This window comes from Durio zibethinus, chromosome 2 (genome assembly GCF_047325235.1).
Source record: "Durio zibethinus cultivar Kanyao isolate XHJ-2024 chromosome 2, ASM4732523v1, whole genome shotgun sequence".
NCBI lineage: Eukaryota > Viridiplantae > Streptophyta > Magnoliopsida > Malvales > Malvaceae > Durio > Durio zibethinus.
The window spans coordinates 30,238,496-30,262,205 of record NC_143163.1 but is presented as its reverse complement, the minus strand read 5'-3'; the positions used below and the strand labels follow the sequence as shown (position 1 = coordinate 30,262,205).

The following is a 23,710-nucleotide window of genomic DNA, read 5'->3' as shown; positions in this document are numbered from 1 at the left end:
ATGATTCCCCCCCCCCCCAAAAAAAAAAAAAAACACGCAAACACGCACAACCACACAAACAATTAATAAAACAAGATTGATCGGTCATGCAATTGATGCCAGCGACTTTATTCACTTTTGGCGCAGTTTGTATAAAACCATCTCAAAGAATCATCTCACTTGATACCTACAAGCAAAAACAGCGAGTCATACAACTTTTTAATTCACTAGTATCTTAATTTATAAAAATTATGATCGCCAGTTCGTCAGCAGGAAGGCTTTGCAATTGTAAGCAACACCAATTTTCTCAATACCTAACACACAGCCAAAAGCCCGTTCTGCTCAGCAAAAATTTGGAACCTCAATAAAGCTTCAAAGATTCTTATCATATCTGGCTTCAAATGATGTGATGAGTGGTTATGAACTCATTTGTCTTGGAATCTTGACATCATCCCAACGCTTTGGAAGTTTGCTTCACTGCTGACGTATGTATGAGATTAATTACATAGCAGGATCTATATCTTTTGGTATTCTTGCTCTTCCTGAGTAAACATACTGCATCTCATCCTTCCATGTCTGCCAAATCTAAAACATTAGCCACCACAGGAGATGCACCTACTTTTTCGTATTAAGTATAAGAGAAATAATGTATATTTACCTCATGTCGAAAGGAAATCCTCATATTTGGAACATTTGTCTTCTGAATGTCATTCCCTTCTGGCCCTCTTAGGAAATATTTGTTACCAAGCCAATGCAACTGCAGCCAGTGAAGGAATCATGTATTCTAATTTGAATAAACTTATCTTGGATCCATGGGTAAATAATTTCAGTCAATTTCAATATGAATTTTCTTTGAATATTGTTAAGTATAGTCAAGATCTTTAATTTTTTAGTCAAATTTATTTGCTTTAATTATTTATTTATTTTTTGAATTATATCAATCTACTACCACAAATAAAACTTAAATAATGATAACAGAAAAATCCAACATTCTAATTAGAGTTTGAAAACTTTATACATACACTTCAAATGTAAAATTCTTTCTCCCCTTTGACTTTATTTAAATGCACAAAAAAAAAATCTTCACAACTTTATCTTTATTGACTAGGCATTTTCTTCTTTATCGTTTGAGGATTATAAGAAACAATTTTTTTTTCCATTTCTCTTGCGTTTCTCTTCTGCTTTCTTTTTCTCTTCTTTAGTTTTTGTTATATTACAACTTTCTTAACAAGCTGATAACATGGAAAATATCATAAGTTTTTTATGTTTATTTTATTTTAGATTGATGAGGTAAGTACAAGAGACAAGCTATACCATTGTCTCGGTTTGAAAAATAAACAAAAGCAAAAACAAAATTTCCTTTCATAGACCAGAGCCAAGCCATGTGATGGGCCAATTATCTACTAACTATGCTTGCCATTTGGATGGACGAGTGCCATCAATTATGAAGACTGAGAATCTAAATGATGATGAGAAACTATAGGACTGAGAAAGAGGAATTTGTTGGTCACCGTCTATAGGTTCTAAGTTATGAACTTTTGGATTGTCATCTGAAACTTCAACTATTAGTTTTATCATGAAGATTTGTGAGTATCTCAACAATATCATCAGAAAATACTTTATCAGAGTCTGAATATGATTCATCCCTGGTAAGGAAGATATTCTCAATTGAAAACTGAGATTTTCTTGTGCCATTTACTGGAATAGGGTGGGAAAGATATTTGGTGCTGAAGAAATCATAAGTTGGGATGGTGGTTTAGAAGAAGTATAACAGGTGTTTTCAAGAACATTGTTCGGAGTGGGGATTGAAGAGGTAGCAACTGTGGTAGTGCTAGCTTTTAGCTTTGGGGTTGTGGAAGTGAGTGTTCTACTATTCTTTTGGGTTTCTGTTCAATTGATTGTTTTTCTCTGAATCTGTTTATTTTATTCATTTTTTAATAGTGCCAAAGGGAGGTTGTTTTGAGGCAGTGTCATGAGCCAACCTTGTATAGGGCCATGAGTAGGCATAGGTTATCATGAACCACTCATGTATAGGGCTATGACTAGGTAAAGGTGCCAAGGGGGAGGGTAGATCTCATGTGCTAGGAAAAAGTGTCCCCATTTCAAGCATTGCAATGGTTATTTATACTATAGCTATAAAATCTCATTTGCTCTTTAAAGGAGGTGACCAGTCGACGTATTGTTGCGCTGCCTCATTGGCTAAGGTATATGCTAGACCACCCATCTAGGGCTGCCCCTCTGGCCTCGACGACGGTGGAAAGACTCGTTGTACTATTTTCAATATTAACAAAATATTTCTTTTTATACGGGAACTCCAAGTGTCGCCTTGGTGTGCTCCCATTTAGCCTCGATATATGTAGTTGTGTATGCTTGAGATTAACTTGTGGCTTGTTGGTTGCCTATTCAGATATCGAATTATTCTTGGCTGACTTGTGTGGAAGTGTCCATCCAAGTGCCACACTATCTATTGCTTCATTGAGAGAAAACTTAGCCTGTGACACGTGGTATCAGAGTATGATTGAAAAGTGCTAGAGAATTGATAAAATGGCTACGAGTGGTGGATTTAGCAACCAACAGAGGATTGAGGAGCTTGAGGCCCCGGTGGCCGCCCTAAAAGCTTATGTGATAACTAATGATCAACTGAAGGAGATCAAGACAACCCAACGGAAGTTGTTCGATACTCTACATAGCTTGGGTGAGGAAACTAAAGATGCCTTGAATGTCCTCCAGAAAGAGTTTGAGGAGCTCAAAGCCCAAGTGAGCATTTTATAGATGGTTGTGGCCGGGTCGAGTTCTAGCTCGATGAAGAAAGGGAAAAGGGCCAAGGGGTTGGACCCTCGATGTTATAAGAAGGCAAGAGATGCCAAAGAGCTTGAAAACTTCCTGTTTGATATGGAACAATACTTTCGAGCTGTGCACACTGAATTAAAGGAGGATAAGGTTGCAATGGCATTAATGTACCTTGCCGAGGATGCTAAGCTGTGGTGGTGTTCAAAATTTGTAAATGATGAATACCCTATTATAACTTGGGTGGATCTTAAACAAGAATTGAAAAACCAATTCTTCCCTGAGAATGTAGAGTATATAGCACAAAAGAAGCTTTGAGAATTGGTGCAAACGGGCACAGTGCAAGAGTTTGTAAGAAGTTTTTCTACCCTGATGTTGGATATTAGAAACATGTCCGAAAAGGACAAGATTTTCTATTTCTTTGAGGGCCTCAAACCTTGGGCTAGGACAAAATTACAAAGACAGAAGGTGCAAGATGCGGCCATAGCCATGGTTGCTGCCGAATGTCTTCATGATTATAATGATGGCTCCTCGAAATGAACAAAATCTTCCATCAAGTCGCAGTAACTCCAACTTTGAGAGTGGGGGAAAGATGGCCGAAGTGGACCAACCCTTCAGTGGGGGATCAAATAGGAGGCCCTTTGGTCGAGACAATACCCAACCTAAGGCAACAATGCAATAAATTTCAAGCCGAAGCAATCGCTAGTTTGCTTCCTATGCAAGGGGCTGCATCAAGTGGCTGAATGCCCACATAAAGGTGCCCTTAATGCTCTGAGAGCTTTGTCTCAAAAGTCCATGAAAGTACCCGAAGCCATCGAAGAAGTTGAAGAAGAGCTAGCTAGGGTTGGCTTAATACGATTCCTTAATACCTTACGTACCCAACTAAACATGAAAAAGAAAGAACCTGGTAAAGGTTTGATGTATGTGGATCTAGTACTCAATGGGAAGACCATAAGGGCCATAGTAGATATGGGTGCAACCGATACCTTCATCACACCAGAGGAAGCAAAGAGGTGTTGTCTCAAGGTTATTAAGGACTGTGGGCAAATGAAAACAGTTAATTCACCAGCCTTTGCTATCAGTGGAAGCTCTAAGAGTGTGATGACCAAGTTGGGGCCATGGGAAGGAAAGATAGACTTCACGGTTTCCCCTTGTGATTTTGTCCTCGGATTGGACTTCATGATGTTGGCTCAACTGATCCCAATCCCCACCACTAGTTGCCTATTGTTCTTAGGGGAACACCCGTGTGTTGTGCCGGCCACAATCCTTCCTAAGAGTGGGAAGAAAATGATTTCAACATTACAATTCAAGAAAAAGGTAAAGAGAAGGAAGCCCTCCTATGTGGCCATGTGGATTTACAAGAAGGGATTAAGTTGGAATCGATACCCGATGGGGTGAAAAAGGTGTTGTAAGAGTTTTGGAATGTGATTTGGAGCAATTGCCTAAGGTCTTACCTCCTCGAAGATCGGTGGACCATGAGATTGAGCTTCTCCCAGGATTCAAACCACTAGCTAGAGCCCAATATCGCATAGCTCCGTCGGAGTTGGTTGAATTGAGAAAAAAGTTAGATGCGCTTTTACAAGCTGGGTTCATCAAACCATCGAAGGCACCCATTGGGGCACCCGTGTTATTTCAAAGAAAGCATGATGGAAGTTTACGAATGTGTGGACTATAGGGCCCTGAACAAAGTCACCTTGAAAAACAAATATCCTATTCCCCTTATTGCAAAATTATTTGATCAACTGAGCGAGGCCAAGTACTTCTCCAAATTGGACTTAAGATTTGGCTATCATCAAGTCAGAGTTGTTGAAGGAGATGAGCCAAAAACCACTTGTGTCATGTGATATAGTGCATTTGAATTTCTTGTTATGCTTTTTAGATTGACTAATGCCCTTGCTACGTTTGTACCTTGATGAATCAGGTGTTCCATGACTATCTTGACAAGTTTGTGGTCATTTATTTAGATGACGTAGTTGTGTATAGTTCTACCTTGGAAGAGCACCAAGAACACTTGCATCTTGTGTTTCAAAGATTACAAGACAACTAGTTGTATGTTAAGAAGGAGAAATGTGCATTTGCTCAAACACGAATTCACTTCTTAGGCCACATTGTTGAACAAGGCCACATTCGAATGGACATGAAAAAAGTTAGGCCTATCAAATAATGGGCAACACCAAAGAATGTCAATGAACTTCGCTCATTTTTGGGATTGGCCAATTATCATAGGAGATTTGTAGAAGGATACTCTCGTAGAACCACTGCCCTTACAGAGCTATTGAAAAAAGAGCATAAATAGTGTTGGACAAGTGAATGCCAAGAGGCTTTTGAGGGATTGAAGGAAGCTATTATGAAGGACCCTGTCTTGGCTCTCCCCAATATCGAAAAGCCTTTTGAAGTTCAAATAAATGCATTTGACTTTGCTATTGGGGAAGTTCTTTTACAAGGACGGCACTCGATAGCATTTGAAAGTAAAAAGTTGAGTGAAGTCGAAAGGAGATATACGGGTCAACAGAAAAAACTCCTAGCAGTAATTCATTGTTTGAGGACTTGACGGCATTATTTGTTCAATTCACACTTCATCGTGAAGACGGACAATGCGACATTCAGTCATTTCCTCACCCAACCGAGGTTCATGGCCAAGCCAGCTAGATGGTAGGAATTCCTAGCTGAATTTGAATTTTGTTTTGGGCACACCGCTGAAAGAACCAATCAAGCAATAGATGCATTGAGTAGACGAGCAGAGTTGGCTGCCCTTAAGAGAATTGCCCCAATGGCGGCTAGTAAAGTCACAACAGACATTCGCAAGCTAATTGAAGATAATTTGAGGCAAGAGCTACAGGCTGGTGCCATCCTGAAGTTAGTAGAAGAAGGGAAGTCCAAGTACTTTTGGTAGAAAAATGAGGTCTTGTTGACAAAGGGCCCTCGATTGTTTGTGTCGAAAGCAAGAGGTCTGATATAGATGCTAATGAAAGAATGTCATGACACCCCATGGGCGAGGCACCCATGTTGGCAATGTACTTTGGCACTATTGAAACAAGGCTATTATTGGCCTCATATGTGGCAAGATGTGATGGACTATACAAAGACTTACCTTATTTGCTAGTAAGATAAAGTTGAAAAGAAGAAACCGACAGGCTTGCTTGAACCACTACTTGTACTCACAAGACATTGGGAAAATATCTCCCTTGACTTCATATTAGGCTTCCCTAAAGTTGGTGATCTTGGGTCTATTCTGGTGGTGATTGATTGTTTCTCGAAGTATGTCACATTCATTTCCACCCAAAAGTATTGCACTACGGAAGATACAGCTTGGCTAATGTTTAAACATGTAATCAATTATTGGGGCCTTCCTCAAAACATTGTCAGTGACAAGGATCCAAGATTCACTAGGTCATTCTGGAGATAACTTTTCAAGATATTGGGGTCTCAACTCAACATCTCTTCAAGCTATCACCCGCAAACCGATGATCAAACTGAACGATTCAATGGGTTGTTGGAGTACTTAAGACACTTTATTCAAGCTAATCAGAAGAATTGACCTTCATTATTAAATGTTGCTCAGCTCTGTTTTAATTCCAATAAGTGTTCTCCCACAAACAAGAGTCCGTTTGAAGTGGTCACTGGATAACTACCAAGACTACCGCATACTTCCCTTGTGCCTTATAGAGGAAAGAATTCACGAGCCTTCAACCTTAGCAAAGAACGGAGACAAAATACAGAGATTGCACAAGCATATTTGGAGAAGGCATCGAAATGCATGAAGAAATGAACAGATAAGGATTGTAGAGTACAACAATTCAAAGTTGGTGATCTTGTTTTTGTCAAACTAGTGCCCGAGCAAACCAAGTTCCTAAGAAAGCGGGACTGCAGATTGGTGTGTAAATATAAAGGTCCAATGAAGATCCGTTCCAAAATGAGGAATGCCTCTTACAAAATCAACCCGCCAAAATGGATAAAATTGCATCCAATGTTTCATGTGAGCAACTTAAAGCCTTTCCATACAGATCCCACAGATGCAAGCCACAAAGAGTCAATCAGGGTTGCCATCTCCATGAAGCCACCATTAGAACGTTAAGTTAAAGAGATTTTAGCTGACAAGGTATCTCGAAGAATAGTTCATAAATACTTAGTGAAGTGGGAGGGCTTAGGATCAAAAGAAACCAACTAAGAAAGAGATCATGACCTCCGAGCATTCAAGCGGAAGATCGAAGAATTCCAGGCTAGCAAGTCGACGAAGACATCGATAGAATAAGTGAAGGAAGATGTCATGAGTCAATCTTGTATAGGGCCATGACCGAGCATAAGTTGTCATGAGCCATCCATGTATAGGGCCATGATTGGGTAGAGGTGCCAAAGGGGAGGGTAGATCTCATGTACTAGAAAAAAGTGTTCTCATTTCAAACACTGTAATGGTTATTGGTAGTATAGCTATAAAATCTCATTTGCTCTTTAAAAGGGGTGAGTAGTCGACATATTGTTGGGCTCCCTCACTAGCTAAGGTATGTGCTAGACCACCCATCTACGGCTACCCTTTTGGCCTCGATGATGGTGGAAAGACTCGTATTATTCTCGATATTAATAAAATATTTCTTTTTATATGGGAACTCCGAGTGTCATCTTGGTGTGCTCCCATTTTGCCTCGATATATATAGTTGTGTACACTTGAGATTAACTTATGGCTTGTTGGTTGCCTGTTCAGATATCGAACTATTCTTGGCTGACTTGTGTGGAAGCGTCCATCCAAGTGCCACACGATTTATTGCTTAATTGAGAGAAAGCTTAACTCGTGACAGGGAGCTTGTGAAAGTTTTAAATTTTGAGATTTCCATAATGATCCCTTGCAACTCTTAATATTAGATATTGACCCCCAATATTTTCAAGTCAATGAAATCAATTTAAAATTTTTTTCCAAAATAATAAGCATAATTTGAACACTTCTAAAATGCCAATGGGATCAAATTACCCCACTGAATTAGCTTGTGTTTACCATAGGCTCATTTCATAAATTTACCATGCAAAAAAGCCAATGTGTTGAAAGATCAAAAGCTGTTATGATTAGGAAGAAGACTACAAAAGAAAGTCAATGTCTGAAAACCTTCCCAAGGTGTGAATTGGCATATCCCAAATTCCAACCAAATGTTATACTACATTTTTCAAATCCACATTATGAATTTCCCCAAAAAATGTAACAAAATATTTTAGGTTCTCAAGCAAACTAGATTTTCAACTCTAGACAATTTTTTTGACCTTACTTTTAAAACCTTAATAGATTTTTAGATAGGGTTTAGGCATTGAAGCAATGAACATGCCCGATGATGTTGGAGATGCAAGAATTGAAAATAAAACAAATTGAGTCTATGCCGGTCATTTAAAATATAAGCAACTTTTTCCTCTCCTTCCTTTATTTGTCATGTAAGTTACCTAAATAGGAGTAATTTTTCCTCATTTAGATATTAAAATAGTTGCCTTTTTTGGTCTACGTATTTGATAGGTCCTTATAAAGCAAAACAATAATCCCCATCTACCTATAAGCAGTTGATGAGATAAGAGAAGCATATTTCCTTTTTGTATCTGCAACCTTACGTGAGATTAGACTTCAAATGGGCAATAAGGTTTCTAATTGAACATTCCCTTTCAATAAAGTGTTTGTGTAGAGAATACATGAAAGGGTACCCCCCAATAGAGAACACTTCACTGGAAGGGAATGTTCATGTAAAAAGACAGAATGGGAAATTTTGCTTTGTACCATACTTGAAGGAGGGAATTCAGCTAGTTGTTTCCACACTTCAAAAGAAAATTTAAATGACGGAGAAAAGCTAAGAAAATCAGAGTTATGGATATCTCACCTTTGCCATATGTGAAAATCCAGACTGGTATACAGAATTTCTAGCAATCTCACATAAGTCACAAGCACTGAGCTTCCAAACCTGCAAAGTACTGATTTAAAATGATGATACAGACGTCAAGCATTATGTCTCTTTTTCATTTACTTGTTCCTGTAGACAGTTTTAGTGTTGAGGGAAAGGTTAATAAGTTTGATTAACAGCTACCTTTGGCATTAAGATAGCTTCAGAAATATTCAAAAAAAAAAAAAAACAAACAGGTTTTTCAGTTTTCTACAGTATAGCAGATATAATACCAGGAAAATGTCAAAAGCAACTAACAAACCTGAGCTGCAACACTGTACTCTTCGACAAGAGGTTCCTTTGTCAAATGAATTTGCAATGGATCATCAGATGAAAGTGAAACATTTAGCCCACGCTGAAAGAATGCAGGAAATGGGTTGCGATGATAGTCTAGGAAAAGGGAATTATTGCTCAGAGGAGACATGGCCAATCCAATCTGATAGAAGAACAGCAAGGTGATAAACAATAGTAATTGAATCAATTTTATTATTTTAAAGGTGAAATGCCATTCCAAAAGTCACTCATAAACTGTTTATGCTGAATAATACAGGGGCTGCAGATAAATATTCTACATATTCCAACAGATGGAAACAAGATCTACAGTGATAATATCCCTGCCTTGTTGGTTCTTGTATAAGCATATAATACAACTGAAACACTGCCCATACACATGCCATTTTTCATACCCCATTTTACAATATAAAATATAAACAAACAGCTTGAAAGGAACTCGGTTATAAAAAATCATGCAAACCAACCTGAGCAAGGTAATACAAGTACTGCAAAACAGGGGATTTCCGGAGATTAACCCCATGAGATATATTGTTGCACAGAAGGAAAGCAGCAGCTAAATGGTCAATATCACCAGCCTGCATGAATTTGAAAAATATCATAAGCATTTAAATAACTACAGAAACATTGAGAGAGAGAGAGAGAGAGAGAGAGAGAGTTTACCTCCCCACAATGAGGTCGAAGTTTTATTGTTGGCAATCCTTTTGACTCACGTAGCTGAAAAAGAAAAATAGAAAATTTGTGAAATAATTTCTACGTAATATTAATAACAATATGATCCAGTGTAAATAATCTTCCTCTTTAAGCCATCCACTCTGCCCCCACCACCCCACCCCGCTTTTAGTTTGAGTATTGTGGGGATGACACGATGTTCCACTCCCCCATATCCTTATTCTGATAAACCTTTATAGTCAAAACTTCAGTTCAACAATTACTTTCATTACCTAATTTTGTTCCATATATTACTGAATCAGGCAATGATCACTAAATAGAAATTATAAAGCTAAAAGCTAACTATGTCTCTCCTTAACAACAATAACCAAAAGCCCAATTGCTGAATAAAGAGAAAGATTGGTATATAACATAGCTATGATAAGATTAGAACATGACACGAACCTTGTTAAGCGTATACAGGTTTGCATAGAAGTAATAAGCATAATAAGAATATGCAGGATTAAATTCATTGGTCCATTCAGCTGGATTTGGCATGTGCTTAGTAGGACGCCTCTCTGGTTTACTTTCATCATCAACTAAATCAAAACCAACAACCTGTACTAAGAGACATATTAGCATTTTCATTGTGGCATCCCTAGTAAAAGCTGATTTCAAATTTTTTCCTAAAAAACTGATTATTATGACAATTGGGGAAGATGAGTAAACAAAACTGTCAGCTCAATAAGCAAAATCATCTAAAATTGCATGGATGTGCCCATGTTCAATATGAAGCAGCGACCAAAAAATTTACCATACATTAAGGCTTAAAATAGCTTTTGAATAATTAAATAGAATTATGAGGTGAACACAATGACTAAAGTTAAGGCACCATTTAGCCAAACAGTTATAATGCAGGTCACTTCAATAAAGAAGCATGTTTGAACTGTATTTCCAACAACCATGAAATCTCTGATTATTGCATGGTATGTTCTTGACAGAACATAAAACTCACCATCATTAGGAACACATGTAGTTGAGGATGAGAGTTTGGATCAACTGTAACTTCAAATAGTGGAAAGAAAACATTGTCCAGAATATTCTGAAAGGATTTTACAATTCCCATTTGCTTGTACACGTTATACAATCGTGGTAGCTGCAATTAAGTCAAAATCATGTGAAGCAAGTTACCTATGTCTTAAGAAAATAATGGCACACAGAGAGAGAGAGAGAGAGAGAGAGAGAGAGAGAGGGAGAGGAAGCATTGGCAGTTATTGAGAAAGATGACGCTTGATATAGACATTATACCACACCAACCAATCTTAATTTTAATTTCTAAAATGTAATTAGCTTGTGCATGCCTTGAAATACTTTTCAGTAGAGTTACCACATCCCAATTTTTAGATATTTCGCCAAGCTGTTCGGAGGTAATACTTAAATAAACATGTTCAAACAAGATAGGATCCAAGGAAACCAGAAGTTAAGTAATACCTAAATAAACAAGTTGAAACAGATGAAAAGAAAAAATAATCTTACTGCAATGGCTAGATAGTGGGAGAAATTGCAAGATACAAGAATAATAGTACAAGGTTATTGGCATTATACCTGGATTAACCAAATGGCATTTTCACTATAAATTTCATTGTTAATAAACCAACTTGCCAGCTGGTCCCATTCACTTTGTTTCCTTCCATATATGGATACCCTGTACTCTGCCATCTGGAAAAGAATAGATATATTTACTTAGATAAAGTTAGCGGGAATATGGCAATCAAAGAAAGGCATTTGAAACTAAGGGCAATTAGTAGAAATAATGACAACAATTCTTAGGCTGCCGCAAAATAATTTAGTAAATAAATCTTTAAGGCTGGGGTTAGCCCTGCTGCTGCATTAGATTTTACAAGGTGAAAACCCACATTGCATAACGATATCAAAGTTTCAGATCTATCATAATTTAAAATACTAACTAGACCGAATGCCTAGAATGCTGAATGCCTAAGGCCATCCAGCAGCAACAGACACAAGATTAAATCAAGGACCTAAACTCCAAATAGCATCCAGACATTTAGAGAAAGTCTTTTAATAAATAATCTTGAAGACTAAAATAATTATGTACTAGAGTATGAGTTTAATTAATATAGGTATTTGTGATAAACTGAAAAGGAGGGTGCACAGTAATTGATTAAAGCAGTATTACGACTGATCTGGGCTTAATTTATTTATCTATCAACATCAACCTGGTATTTGCTTGCTTCAAGGTCTGATAGAACTTGCTTCGTAACTTCTGCCAAAAAACGTCCTGTGATATTCAATTAAACAGTCAGCACCACTAAATTTGTCAACCTTTGCCAAATTTATATTAATAAAATAGATTAACGGGAATATCCAAAAAAAAAAAAAAAGAGAGTTACAACCTACAAAGTGCTAATTAAAACAGTCAGCACCACTAAATATGTCAATTTTGCCAAAATTATATTACTAATAAAATAGAGTTATGACCTTGATATAAATATGAATTCAAAATACAAATTGAGAATTAAATGGGGAAAATTTATCAAAAAAGAGTGATTATATCAGAAATCAATAAATGAAAAAAATAAAGCTGCCAGACCAGACACAATGAAAAAATAAAATTAAGTTCGCTTTGTGATGACTTATTTGTCAAACCTTGGATAAGATTGTCCTGCTTTAAGAAGATCTCTCTAAGTCTGCTTTGCCCACATGGATTATATTTAAGATTGAATTTGTCAAATCGATGAAAGGTGCTCTTATCAGCATGGACATCCAACAAATCAACATTGAGATCATATCTGAAGTATAGGACAGATGAAGCATATGTTACAATAAACCCAAGCACTATTTTCTGAAACATAGAAGAGAATGGTTTTGCCTACCCAGTCAAGTCCAAACTCTCAAAAACCTCTTTCAATGTCATATGCTTTCCATCCCTAAATATAACAACCTGCACATTTTCATGTAGGATTGTGCTTATTATGATTCATTTTATATAAGTACAAAAACAAAAAATGCATGATGCTGAAATGAACAAATCAAAGGATTTCAAAACAACCTCATCAGGTTCTTTTCGTAGTTTTGATTTGATGAAGCGTAGCAGATGTTTCTGGTTCATGCAAGCAGAATGATGCACATGTGTATCAACCTTCCGGATATTGTAGAAATCCCGGTGCGGTGCACTCTTCTGAGCCAAAAACTCCCTATCTGCATTTACTAACAGATAAAGGCGGAATTTCTGTGTAGCATCCAGTTGTAAGTTATAAATAAACAAACCAAAGTGGATAAAAACAAAAAACACAATTTAAAGGAGTTCAAAACATTACCTCTTCAAGAAATCTTAGTCGGAGATGGCAAGCAGAACGAACATTTCCAATTGACATGACTTTTAGGAGATGATGCATATCAGTGAAAAATGTTGTTGAACTTGCAACAGGAAAAAGCTCAATAGTGTCTGAATGAAAATTCATAGACAGATTTACTGTTATAGTTCATCATAGTGAATAACCAAAGTAATGTGAACAATCAAGCATATAACAATAGATGAAGTAAGGCTCCATTTGTTTAGAGTAAAATTACTTGGAAAATGATTTCTGTATTTTTTGGTATTTGTTTAATAGAAAATTAGCTAGTTAATGAAAAGTTACTTACTAGTAAACAAAAAATAATAGATCTGACAATTTAAAATATGATACAATAACATAACATGAAAATGATACCACAAAAAGACATAAAGGTGATGCGGTTTAAAATTTTAACAAAAGCCATATATGGATTTAACAAAATCAAAAAAATATATTTCATATTTTCTTGTTGACATTAACTGTAATAAGTAATTTTTGTGTCAAACATGATACAAATACATGAATTGTCAGTATTTTACATGACACGAGTACAAGAATTATCACGTCTAGAAAATAAAGCCATTTTTCTGGAATTTGTCTTCCCATTTTTCAAGCTCAAATTACTTACCAAGCCTGTGAGTACAATTCTACTCAAATTAGACTTTGGATATGACTTTTTTAAGTTCAAAATTAATTTGACTTCACCTAAAATATTATTATATTGATAAAAAATATTTTTAATTAATTTTACTTAAAAATTAAAATATTAATATTAAAAATATTTTAATATTTTAAATTTAGATATTTTATAGTTTTACTATGTAAGACCTTGAATATGATAATTTTAAGCTTGAGTTTGATTTGACACAACCTGAAACATTATTATATTAATAAAAAATATTTTTATTTAATTTTAATTAAAAATAGTAAAATATTAACATTAAAAGTCTTTTAGTATCTTAATTTTAAATATTTCTATTTTGTATATTATTAAACATAAATATTTTTAATATTTCAATAATAAATAGTAATATATTATTATTTCAATAAATAATAAAATATATTAAATAATATTTTACTATTTTAATAATTAATAATTAATCATATAATAATATTATTATTTTCATAATATGAATATTTTTAATAATTTCTAAATATATTTCAATTTAAAATATATTATTTTACATTTTATTTTTAATGTATTTATATCAACATTTTAATACTAAATATAAATAAATAATATTTTTGTTATGATTTATTACAAATACTCTCAATATAAAATACAACTATTTTAATGGTGTAAACATTTTTAATATTTTAATAGTAAATATTACTACTTTTAATATTAATATATTAATTAAATAATATTTTAATAATAGTAATACTACTTTACACATTTTAAAATATTAATGTAAATAATAACTAATTTTGTATAAGTTCTTTTTATATTAATATAATATTTAAATATTAAATATTATTAAAATATAATAATTTTTTAATTTAATAATTTAAATATATTTTAATAATGAATAATTTTTAATATTTTAATAGCCATGTTAATATTATTTAAAAAATCAATTTTCAAAAAATAACCGAATAATAGAAAATATTTTTTATTAACTTGTCCAAATAATAGAAAATTTTTCCAAAAACATTTTTAGAAGTAAATTTTCATAAAACAAACAGATCCTAAATTATAGTACCATTTCCAAAAGATCAAGACCTAGTTTAGCATTATTGTTTAAAATAGTTTTTGCATTCAAAAACTGCTTTTGAAGTGACATCCATGCTAAACAACAAAAACAAATATGGTTTTTCAATTTAAAAATCTGGTTTGCCAACGCAAACTAAAAAACTTCTCAAGAGGTCTTTTGCGATGAAAAAATGTGTTTAGAATAGAAAATTACTATATTATCCATATATTTTTATTATTTTATCATTTTATGATTTTTTTTTTTACATTTCAATTACTTATAGTATTTTTTTATAGCAATACCAAACACTTAAAATTTTTAACCACAATTTTCTTACCACACTTTTTAAACACACTTTTCTCAACACAAACATTTTCCAACCGCAATTGTGGTACTAAACTAGCCCTAAGTGTTAGAGGAACTACCCATTTTACACAATGTTATTGTCTCTAATCGCTTTACCTATACACTAAAAAAATATATTCCTGGGACCTCTTATTTTTTCAAGGAGATACGACCAGTATATAAGATTTTGACAGAGCAAAACTGATTCAATATAACCTTGTCAGATTCTAGAAAAAAGACTTAATTGATCAAAACAGATTCACTATTGACACAGCAATATAATATATAAAAATGGTACATACCACTTTCACTTGCATAAACACGCATAACTCCATCTTCCATCCTAAAGTGATGCTGCATGCAAAGGAGCAAATAAGCTTAAAATACAGAAAATACTTGATCACTGTTGCTTCAGAAAGTGCAACAGAAAATGTTTGAATTTTGTTTCTAAGCAATATTAATAAAAAAATGAAACTCACTGCTGTTTTTTCAACAGGTTCAAATTGAAATGGATCACGTGTTGCCTTTGGGGCGCTGGGTTCTGTCACAGGTTCCTTTGACCATGGAGCAATCTCCTCCCTGTATACATAATTGCCTCGCAATTCCAAACACTCCCTTACCATCTTCCTCACTTCTTCCTCTTCAACATTTATTGAGTCTAAATAGAGATCATAAAATCAGAACAACAATCAACTTTGAAACTTTATATTCAAACACTTTAAGTAAGCAATGAAGACTAACTCTGACTCGGCATGTCAATCTTAATTAATCACTATCAATAAAGAGGTAAAATGTGTTAATACAACCAAGACAGAAATACACAAAAAAGACAATCAAGAAATCCGATTTGTTAAATATGAAAGCAATAATTACAACAAAGATACATAGTAAAGGTATTCAGATTTAGAGAAGTTAAGATACCACGCAATGAGCTTTTGAGAGGCAAAGTAGTCTTTGCAAAAACAGGTTCATTCTCCAATATGCACACTGAAGCTGAATCCACTTTTCCCTTGTCATGTAGATCAACAAAAGATTCTGCTTTGTTTTCAGTAGCTTTATAAGTATTATCTTGAGCACAGTTCACACCATCACCTCTAAACGGAACAGCAACTGAATTTTGAACTTTTGTCGCAGCATCCTGTATATTCACCAATAATAGATTAACAACATATCCGTTGCTTTTGATGCATTATTATTAATTCAACAATTAGCCTTAGTTTCTCTCCCCTAAACATAACAACAAAGCAAATCTTATGTGCTTGAAAACAAATGTTGTTGAAACTACTTTTGAAAGCCATATTGTATTATAAGCAATGATATCTGCTTGAAACTTAAGGAGACACCAGAACTAGAACCACACTCACATTTAACAAATCAGCAGAAATATCAATATTCTCGTCGCCAAAAAGAATTTCATCCCCATCTGCAGGCTCTGTCCCTTCCTCATCAGAATCCCCAGCACTTTCAAAAGCATTGCCACCAGGGGACCTTGGAGTCATTAGCCGACCATAGCTAGCCAACCTCGTAGTGGAACTGCAGTGACTGAAAGTCTGACTTTCTGCTGAACAAAGAAAAGAAGAAAACCATACTTAATGTCAAATATATTGCAACTCGATTCAGCAAATTTCCAAATACCTTACTTGATTAATTCAGATAAAGAACCATTTTCCAAAATTCTGGATATGCAACAAGCTGAGAACTGATTCCTAAAAGTACATTTGGTAGTTACTTTTCTATTTACTTTTTGCTCTCAGAACTAAGAACAAAAAGACATTTGGATACAAAAGAAAATGAACTTTTCAAAGAATTAAAAAAGAAAAAAAAGTAATTTTTAATAACAAAATGCATGATTAACCTACATAGATATTTCATTTTATTCGTTTGTTCATTTTTAATCAATTAATATGATTTTCCTTTCCATCTATTTGTTTTCATCTATCAGAAACGTTTTAGGAAAGCAATGTTTACACCATTAACTCTAATTTTCAACCTTGTTCGGCCCTCACTATTAACAAACTATTCTAAACTCCTTTTTGGCAATGTGGCATTTAACCTTGCCATGAAATCAATATCGATCCACTTTTCATCAAAATTTGACTGCAAAGTCCATCACGATCTTCCCAAAACACTGTTTCGACAGTAATGGCAACAAGGGAAAAAAACACAAGAACAATGAAAAAGAAAATATAGGCGTAAAACAAAGAAACTACCTCTCCGAGAAGTCTGAAGAGGAGGAAGACCCGAAGGAATAAAGTTAAGCTTCTCAAGCGACGAAGCAGAGCAAATTTCAACTCTTTCCCTCACCGCCTGGTCAAACTTAGCATCTTCCTCGAACCACTCATTACGCAAAGCCACGTTAGGCATCGAACAGGAAATGCGAGAACTCCTCAACACCTCCATTATCTCGTCAAATGATTTAGACACGCTCGTTTTATGCTCGAGACAGCCTCCTTTCTCACACTGATCCACTTCTTCTACACCTCGTCCACTATTATCTTGTTCGTAGTCCACCTGTTCTTCATCATCTTCTTCTTCATCCGAGACGACGCGACTTCTAGGCCGCCTTCCCTGCGGCGTGTATTGGCGGCGGATCTCGATAAGTCGATCGATGATGTCGTCAACGCTGCGTTTGTGGATATAAAAAGCGGATATGGCCATTACTGAGGCCCCGACTAACGCCGCCAAGGCCAAGTGTAAAGAAGGAACTGGCGTAGACGAGTCCATGAAAATCTGTTGTTAAACAAAGGAACCTTAATTTTTTTTTTTTTTTTAGAATGTGAGTGAGGGCCGACGGGAGAGGCGTCCTTTAGTAGTATTTATTTTTAATTCTATAAATTTTGCGGAGGATTGGGGTATGAGGCCGTCGCACGGCAGCAGAGAGACGTGTTTGGGTGATGAAAACAGCTGAAAGTGCGTGCCAGTGATGGGCCCGATAGGATATACCTGGACGTACCAGCTCAGCTATTGACGTGATTTTTTAGTACGATATTGACTTAATCTTCAATCTTCATCGGTTCTTGGCCGATAATCACCGGGGCCACCTATATAAGTCGGTGTCCTGGAGCAGAGCAGGGCTTACCTCTCTTTTTGGGTTTGAATCGAAAAGCCCACATCAACTTTTTGCATTGGCAAGTAAACGGATGAGCTTGTTTCGCCCAACTAGACCGATCAAATATTATGGAATGAGTTTTTTTTTTTATTTTTATTTTTTTTATTGAGTCAATATCGACTAGTCTCTCGCACATCAACTGTGGTAAAGTAATAAACAAATTTTTTATTTAGATAAATATTAAACGAGAAAAAAAGACTAAATACCTAAAAACATGAAAGAGAGAAGATCACATATAAAAATAAATAAATGAACATATCATTTTGAAATAAAGAAAAAACAGGCACAATTATTGGTTTAAAAAATATTTTAAATTATTTATTCAATGAAAGTAAAAGACTAATATATTGTTCTCCTCATTTATGTTTTCCCATTACGTGGTGAGGTTTTATAGATGCATTTAGATAAATGATAAAATTGATTTTGATAAAATTAAAAATAATAATGAATTATGAGATTAATTATTATAATGGTAAAATTAGTTATTGTGATAGTGAGATTGAAATTAATGATAGGATATATATTTTGATATAAAATACTATTAAAGATATTATATTAAAATTTGTATGATATAAAAATTTTAAACTATTTGATATTTATAAATTTAATAAATAATTAAGATTTTATTAAATTATTTTATATCAAGTAATAATTTTGTTAATAAATATTAATAATTAATAATTTTATCTTGTCAAAAAAATCATTTAAAAAATTTTAAATAAAAAATTAGAATTCAGACAAACAAATGAAAAATGTTGAAGAAAATAAAATAAAATAGGATCAAAATTGATTATTTATTATTATTATTATTATTTTTTGGCATTTGAACTTTACAATTTTCCACTGAGCCCATGAAGGTCCAGACTAACGATGCAGTGTGATGGAAGGCTGCAAAATTGTTACCCAAATCAAAAAGTGACAATTTGTACCATTAAACACACATCACCGAGTCGTTTTTAAATCCAAATAAGACCTTAGTTGATTCACAGAATAAATTTGTGTCATCTGTGATATCAAATTCAGTTAAAAGTTTCTATATAACTAGATTTCAAGCCCGCAGCTTTACTTGTGGGAATAAAATATAATTATGTATTAATTTAAATGTTAAAAAAATATATAATAAAAAAAGTTGTATCTATGTTTTTTTCGTGGGATTCATTAGCTTAGACTGTAGATTATCAAAAGATTAAAATTATAATGCAACCACAATAGACATAAATTATGTCCAAGATGAGTTCCTAATGCTTGCAAACAAAGTGGTCGACAAACTCCTTCTGTTGGGCAAATTTCTGCTCCAATCTAAGATCAATAGATTATTACTAAATTTGGAAAGCCAGAAACTGATTGAAAAGACATCAAAGAAAGTTGACTGCAAGTATTTCATCTTTACACACCTGATTTCAGATGGCAACTGAGGGAGAACATGTCTGATAGCACAATCCAGGTATCCATTTGCCTTCAAGAAAATATCAATGGAAGCTTGCCTGTTTTCTGTTTATCAAGAGAAACAGTCAATCATCACTCTTTCGATCCATGGAAAAATGGTTAAAGCAAAGTTAAGAGTGAAAATATAATTTTATAAGAAAGGATAAACAGATTTGCTAGTAATTAGTCTTTTAAACTTTAAAACCAAAGGAGAGAGGAAGGCTCAAGAATGAAAATAAAAGCAATAGCAGCCAGAGAATAATCAGCATTGGAAAATTTTTTCTCTTTCTTCATAAACGCCTACCTTTTGATACTTTTAGTTGATAATAATCAGCAGAAGTCCCTGGAAGAAACAATAAGTTGGCTTGTGATAATGATAACATTGCCATCAAATGCAATACGACAACACTTCATATCAAGCATTAAACGTTGTTGTTTCCTGCCAAAAACAAATTAAATCTATATTCCACAAAGAGAAAAGTAACCAAATAAAACACCAAAAGCAAATAAAAGGCGAGTTGACCTTAATAGTTGAAACTCACAGTTTGACCTCAGCATTATTATCTTGATTTACCCAAATAAACTGTACTTTGTATTGTAGCTGGTTCCCTAAATGATAACAATGGAACTTAGTGTTAGACTTTGCCTTGAAAAGCACATAAACATTTTAAGGTGTGTGATATTTAATAATATGTTTCACCATCTGTAACTGATCCCAAAAGCACAAGCAAGTGCTCTTTAAGAGCCTAATGAAGATCTGCCAATGTCGAACCCTTTGTCGATAATACTTTCATCTGAAGTATCAAAGAAAATGCTTACTACAATTCATTTAGAAGGAAACCATGCTGTCAACAGTTTTTGAAAACTTTAATTTTGTTGTAACTTAGATTTTTTTTTTTAAACCAAATTTTTAATGCATAGTTGAGTTTAGGAAACCAATAATGTGGTCCTTAATATCATGTTGCCATGCATTTAGGTCGTGGGAAAAGGAAGAAAATTGTTGCCATTTGACAATTCAAAAACAATGGAAAAGACATTTTTATCAAATCCATAAAGGGAGGATTTATCAGTGCATCGTTAAGGCAGGATCTTGTGCCTTGATGTTAATTGGCTGTTGAAAAGATTCAAAATCAAAGGTAAATGTTAAACTATTCGATAATCACTTGCAACTTTTTTTAAAACTTTTGGTTAACACCTCTATTTGAATCTCAAGAGAAAAATTGGTCACCAGTGATTAAAACAACAAAGTAAAAACTCAGCTAAAGACCAATTAAATTTTAAACCCTCAAAGTCGTGAATGAAAAATCTAAAGCATATGTCATTACTCTCCATGTCTTCTATAACAATCTCTGCATAAAAATAAAAAAAATCCACATTTACGGCAGCCTTAAGAAATCACCTTTTACCCTCTATTCAACCATTATAAATCCAAACTATAGCACAAACTCTAAGGCTACTCATCTCTATCTGTATAAACTCAACAAAATTCAAAAGAACAAGAATAGCTTACTTATTCAAAAATTATACAAAAAAAAAAAAGTAAACTCTTAAATGTAATTATTTTTTAAAAGTTGTTTAAAACAAATTTAATCCTACCATTTATAGGATTGGGATAAAAAACAAAGATACCCATAAAAAGGTTTACCTTAAAGAAGACAAGGCACAACAGAAATAGAGTGTTCCTTAGTTTCTCAGGTATTTCGTCAGCTTCTACCTGCAAAATAATCATTACCCAATCATATTCAAATAATCATTTTTAATTAAAAAACAAAAAACCAATAAAAATTAAAAATTTAATCTTTAAAAAATGGAATTTGAATGTTTTAGTGGAAGAGAAGAACTCTTAAAAAGGAATTAGATTGCTTGCTATTGCTGTCTTTAAAAGGCTCCTTAATCTTGGTGACTTGTAGCAGAATTATTCAAGTTGAAGTGACTTGCAAGAGTTTTGATAACGTCAACAATGACTAATGGAAGAAAGAAACAATGATAAGAATATTCGAGAGTAAAGTAGAGGAAACTGGTTTCTACTCTCCACACTAAATGCTATGCGATAAGTAATCATAATTTATGCTTTACAACTTCATGGAAAAATTATGAAGTTTTGAAAACTAACAATTTTGCAAGTTGATAAAATTATGTTATAAAGTTCTAAGTAAATAGACAATTTAAATTAAACATTAAGAAAATTGCATGCTTAATAAATATATAAATCCATCCAAAAAATAAACTATTACTAACTATAGCTTTGTATATTGCAAGGGTAACAAATAACAATCACACATTGTGAAACATTTGTCATAATTAAGTATCATTTTTAGTAGTAAAAGTAGAAAAGTAAGAAACATTAGCCTATTTCTTTCAAACCAACATGAAGGAAACTTACAGAATATTATTAATCCTTTCGAGGTTATTAATAGAGGATGATTATTCTCTTTAACAAATGTCGAGATGACATAACTCCCTGGTTTCTCTCTTTCCACGTTCATCTTTGCCATGTATCCTTCTCGTTTGCTTTTTCACTTTCAAATCTAAACACATGTACTCTTTTGTATGTTCTGATTAAAACCTTCTTTGTTACATGCAAGTCAAAGATGGATTATTGATCCATCAAGCTCAGATATATGAAACAAAATAATTCATGTAAAAAATCCTACCCATCTAGAATATTCATCATAGAAAGCTTTTGCAGCTCGTACAGATTCAAATAGCATGCCCTCATGTAGTTCTTGGTTCAAGTCAAGTTTATATAACCCGGATTCATCTCTTGCACACCTTTTTGTAATTAAAACATTTCTTATGTGTCTTTGCTAGCTTCAATTACACAGGATTCACCTTCAATACAACTTTCAGTAATTAAAACTTTTTGTCCTTTATTTTTGTCAGTTTCACTTACACTAGATTCACCTTCAATACAACTTTATGTAATTAAAACATTTTCTTCATTGTTTTTGTATAAAAATCGACAAGAAAAGTTGGTTCTAATACAGTCCTTCCACATTGACATTTATTCAAACACGTTTAAAGCAATAAACAAAATATAATAATAGCATAAACTTTGGAATAGTATAGAAAAAATTTCAAAGTAGCATTAAAAAAGGTTAAAAATGGTCACTCCTATTGAACTTAACATTCTTTTAAAGTTCTTTTAAAAATAAGTTCTATGAAAGTGAGATAATAATTAAAAAACAAATTGACAAATAATTAAATCAAATCAAGAAATTTAATAAAATTATAATTTTATGTATTATCCACAAAACATTAAAGTCAAAGATCAAATATACGTTTATATAGCATTAACATTTTAATTAATATATACCAATCCTACATATAGTCAGATCAACAAAGGCAAATACCATTAAGATGAAAATCATACTAGAAACTGCTTATTCCAAAATTGTTAGAAAACCTCTTTCTTACATGGTTATTGCAACTTACCTCTACGTGGAACTCTTTCTCCCCTGATGAGAATTGGATGCAAGTACGTTTACATCTATTACTCCACCAGTAAGCATTATGGCTTTATAGACTGACCAAATGATACTTCTCCTAAAATAGTTGTGAAATTTTGTGTAGTTTTTTGAAAATCCCTAGAATAAAGTAATATTAGTTCAACTTAAAAATAACATCTCTATTAACTACCAATTCACAAGATCCCACATAATTGAATGGAGGTCAATAACTCTCTTTTACAAAAGCAAAACCATTTTTAATTGTACAAATAAATACAACACCAAGTTTAACTACTAACGTTGAAAATAGTAAGCAAAGGTACCATCCTCAAAAAGAATCGTAACATAGTTATATCTCACAATTGAAAATAAAAAAGATTTATAAAAAATGGCCATAGCTTGGGAATGTAGGCATCAGACGTTTAACTTAAGCATTTGATATATATCGTACGAAGTTTAGAACCAAAATCTAGAGTGAAATTAGGAAATATGTCAGGGTCTTTAATAGACAGATTTTCTGGTCCAACCTGCATAAAAGTTCAAATATATTGTGCAAGAAAAATAAAAATCAACCACCCAGAGAGTTTTATCATATTACAAACATTCAATAAAAAGGAAAGAACCAAAATAGCCTTTGTTCTTAATCAACGTCCTTTTAAAATTTAGGTCTAAATTTAAACACTGACATCAAATTTAACATTGGTTTTAGCCCCATGAT

At 33.5% G+C, this 23,710-nt stretch overlaps 1 protein-coding gene and 1 long non-coding RNA gene across 17 annotated transcripts; both read right to left on the bottom strand.

Annotated features, from left to right (window-relative positions):
• Nucleotides 1-76: 76 nt before the first annotated feature.
• On the bottom strand, nucleotides 77-17,798 carry LOC111317806 (putative AMP deaminase). 13 transcript variants are annotated; one of them, XR_002693520.2, is made up of 20 exons: nucleotides 17,220-17,798; nucleotides 16,374-16,570; nucleotides 15,931-16,147; nucleotides 15,489-15,667; nucleotides 15,312-15,363; nucleotides 12,953-13,080; nucleotides 12,685-12,864; nucleotides 12,509-12,576; nucleotides 12,282-12,424; nucleotides 11,852-11,913; nucleotides 11,220-11,333; nucleotides 10,630-10,770; nucleotides 10,080-10,232; nucleotides 9,627-9,680; nucleotides 9,431-9,541; nucleotides 8,935-9,108; nucleotides 8,613-8,693; nucleotides 638-736; nucleotides 294-555; nucleotides 77-166 (listed from the first exon to the last, which is right to left on the bottom strand). XR_002693520.2 is itself a non-coding variant. In XM_022920245.2 (19 exons), exons 1-19 carry the CDS (start codon nucleotides 17,731-17,733, stop codon nucleotides 481-483), a joined length of 2,742 nt encoding a protein of 913 aa, XP_022775980.2. In that variant the 5' UTR covers nucleotides 17,734-17,798; the 3' UTR covers nucleotides 77-480. The 13 variants fall into 13 exon arrangements, 5 of the variants coding, with proteins under 5 accessions (XP_022775980.2, XP_022775981.2, XP_022775983.2 ...); XR_016331749.1 differs by having other exon boundaries at nucleotides 8,613-8,762; nucleotides 16,374-16,567; XR_016331746.1 differs by having other exon boundaries at nucleotides 8,613-8,703; nucleotides 16,374-16,567.
• LOC111317392 (uncharacterized) lies at nucleotides 17,735-23,441 on the bottom strand. Of its 4 annotated transcripts, XR_016331753.1 has the most exons (7): nucleotides 22,979-23,441; nucleotides 21,189-21,257; nucleotides 20,244-20,337; nucleotides 20,086-20,152; nucleotides 19,848-19,886; nucleotides 19,513-19,609; nucleotides 17,735-18,168 (listed from the first exon to the last, which is right to left on the bottom strand). It is a non-coding gene; the product is annotated as an uncharacterized LOC111317392 (long non-coding RNA). The 4 variants fall into 4 exon arrangements; XR_016331751.1 differs by lacking the exon at nucleotides 20,244-20,337; XR_016331752.1 differs by lacking the exons at nucleotides 20,244-20,337; nucleotides 22,979-23,441 and having other exon boundaries at nucleotides 21,189-22,968.
• Between the last annotated feature and the right edge of the window lie 269 nt (nucleotides 23,442-23,710).

Bases quoted from the DNA above. Each gene is read 5' to 3' on its own strand.
- LOC111317806 (XM_022920245.2), bottom strand. From the start codon at position 17,733: ATGGACTCGTCTACGCCAGTTCCTTCTTTACACTTGGCCTTGGCGGCG. The intron at 11,334-11,851 runs GTTGATGTTGAT...ATTCTTTTCCAG, and splicing joins TTGAAGCAAGCAAATACCAG to ATGGCAGAGTACAGGGTATC. The intron at 737-8,612 runs GTGAGATATCCA...CACTGGCTGCAG, and splicing joins GATTTTCACATATGGCAAAG to TTGCATTGGCTTGGTAACAA.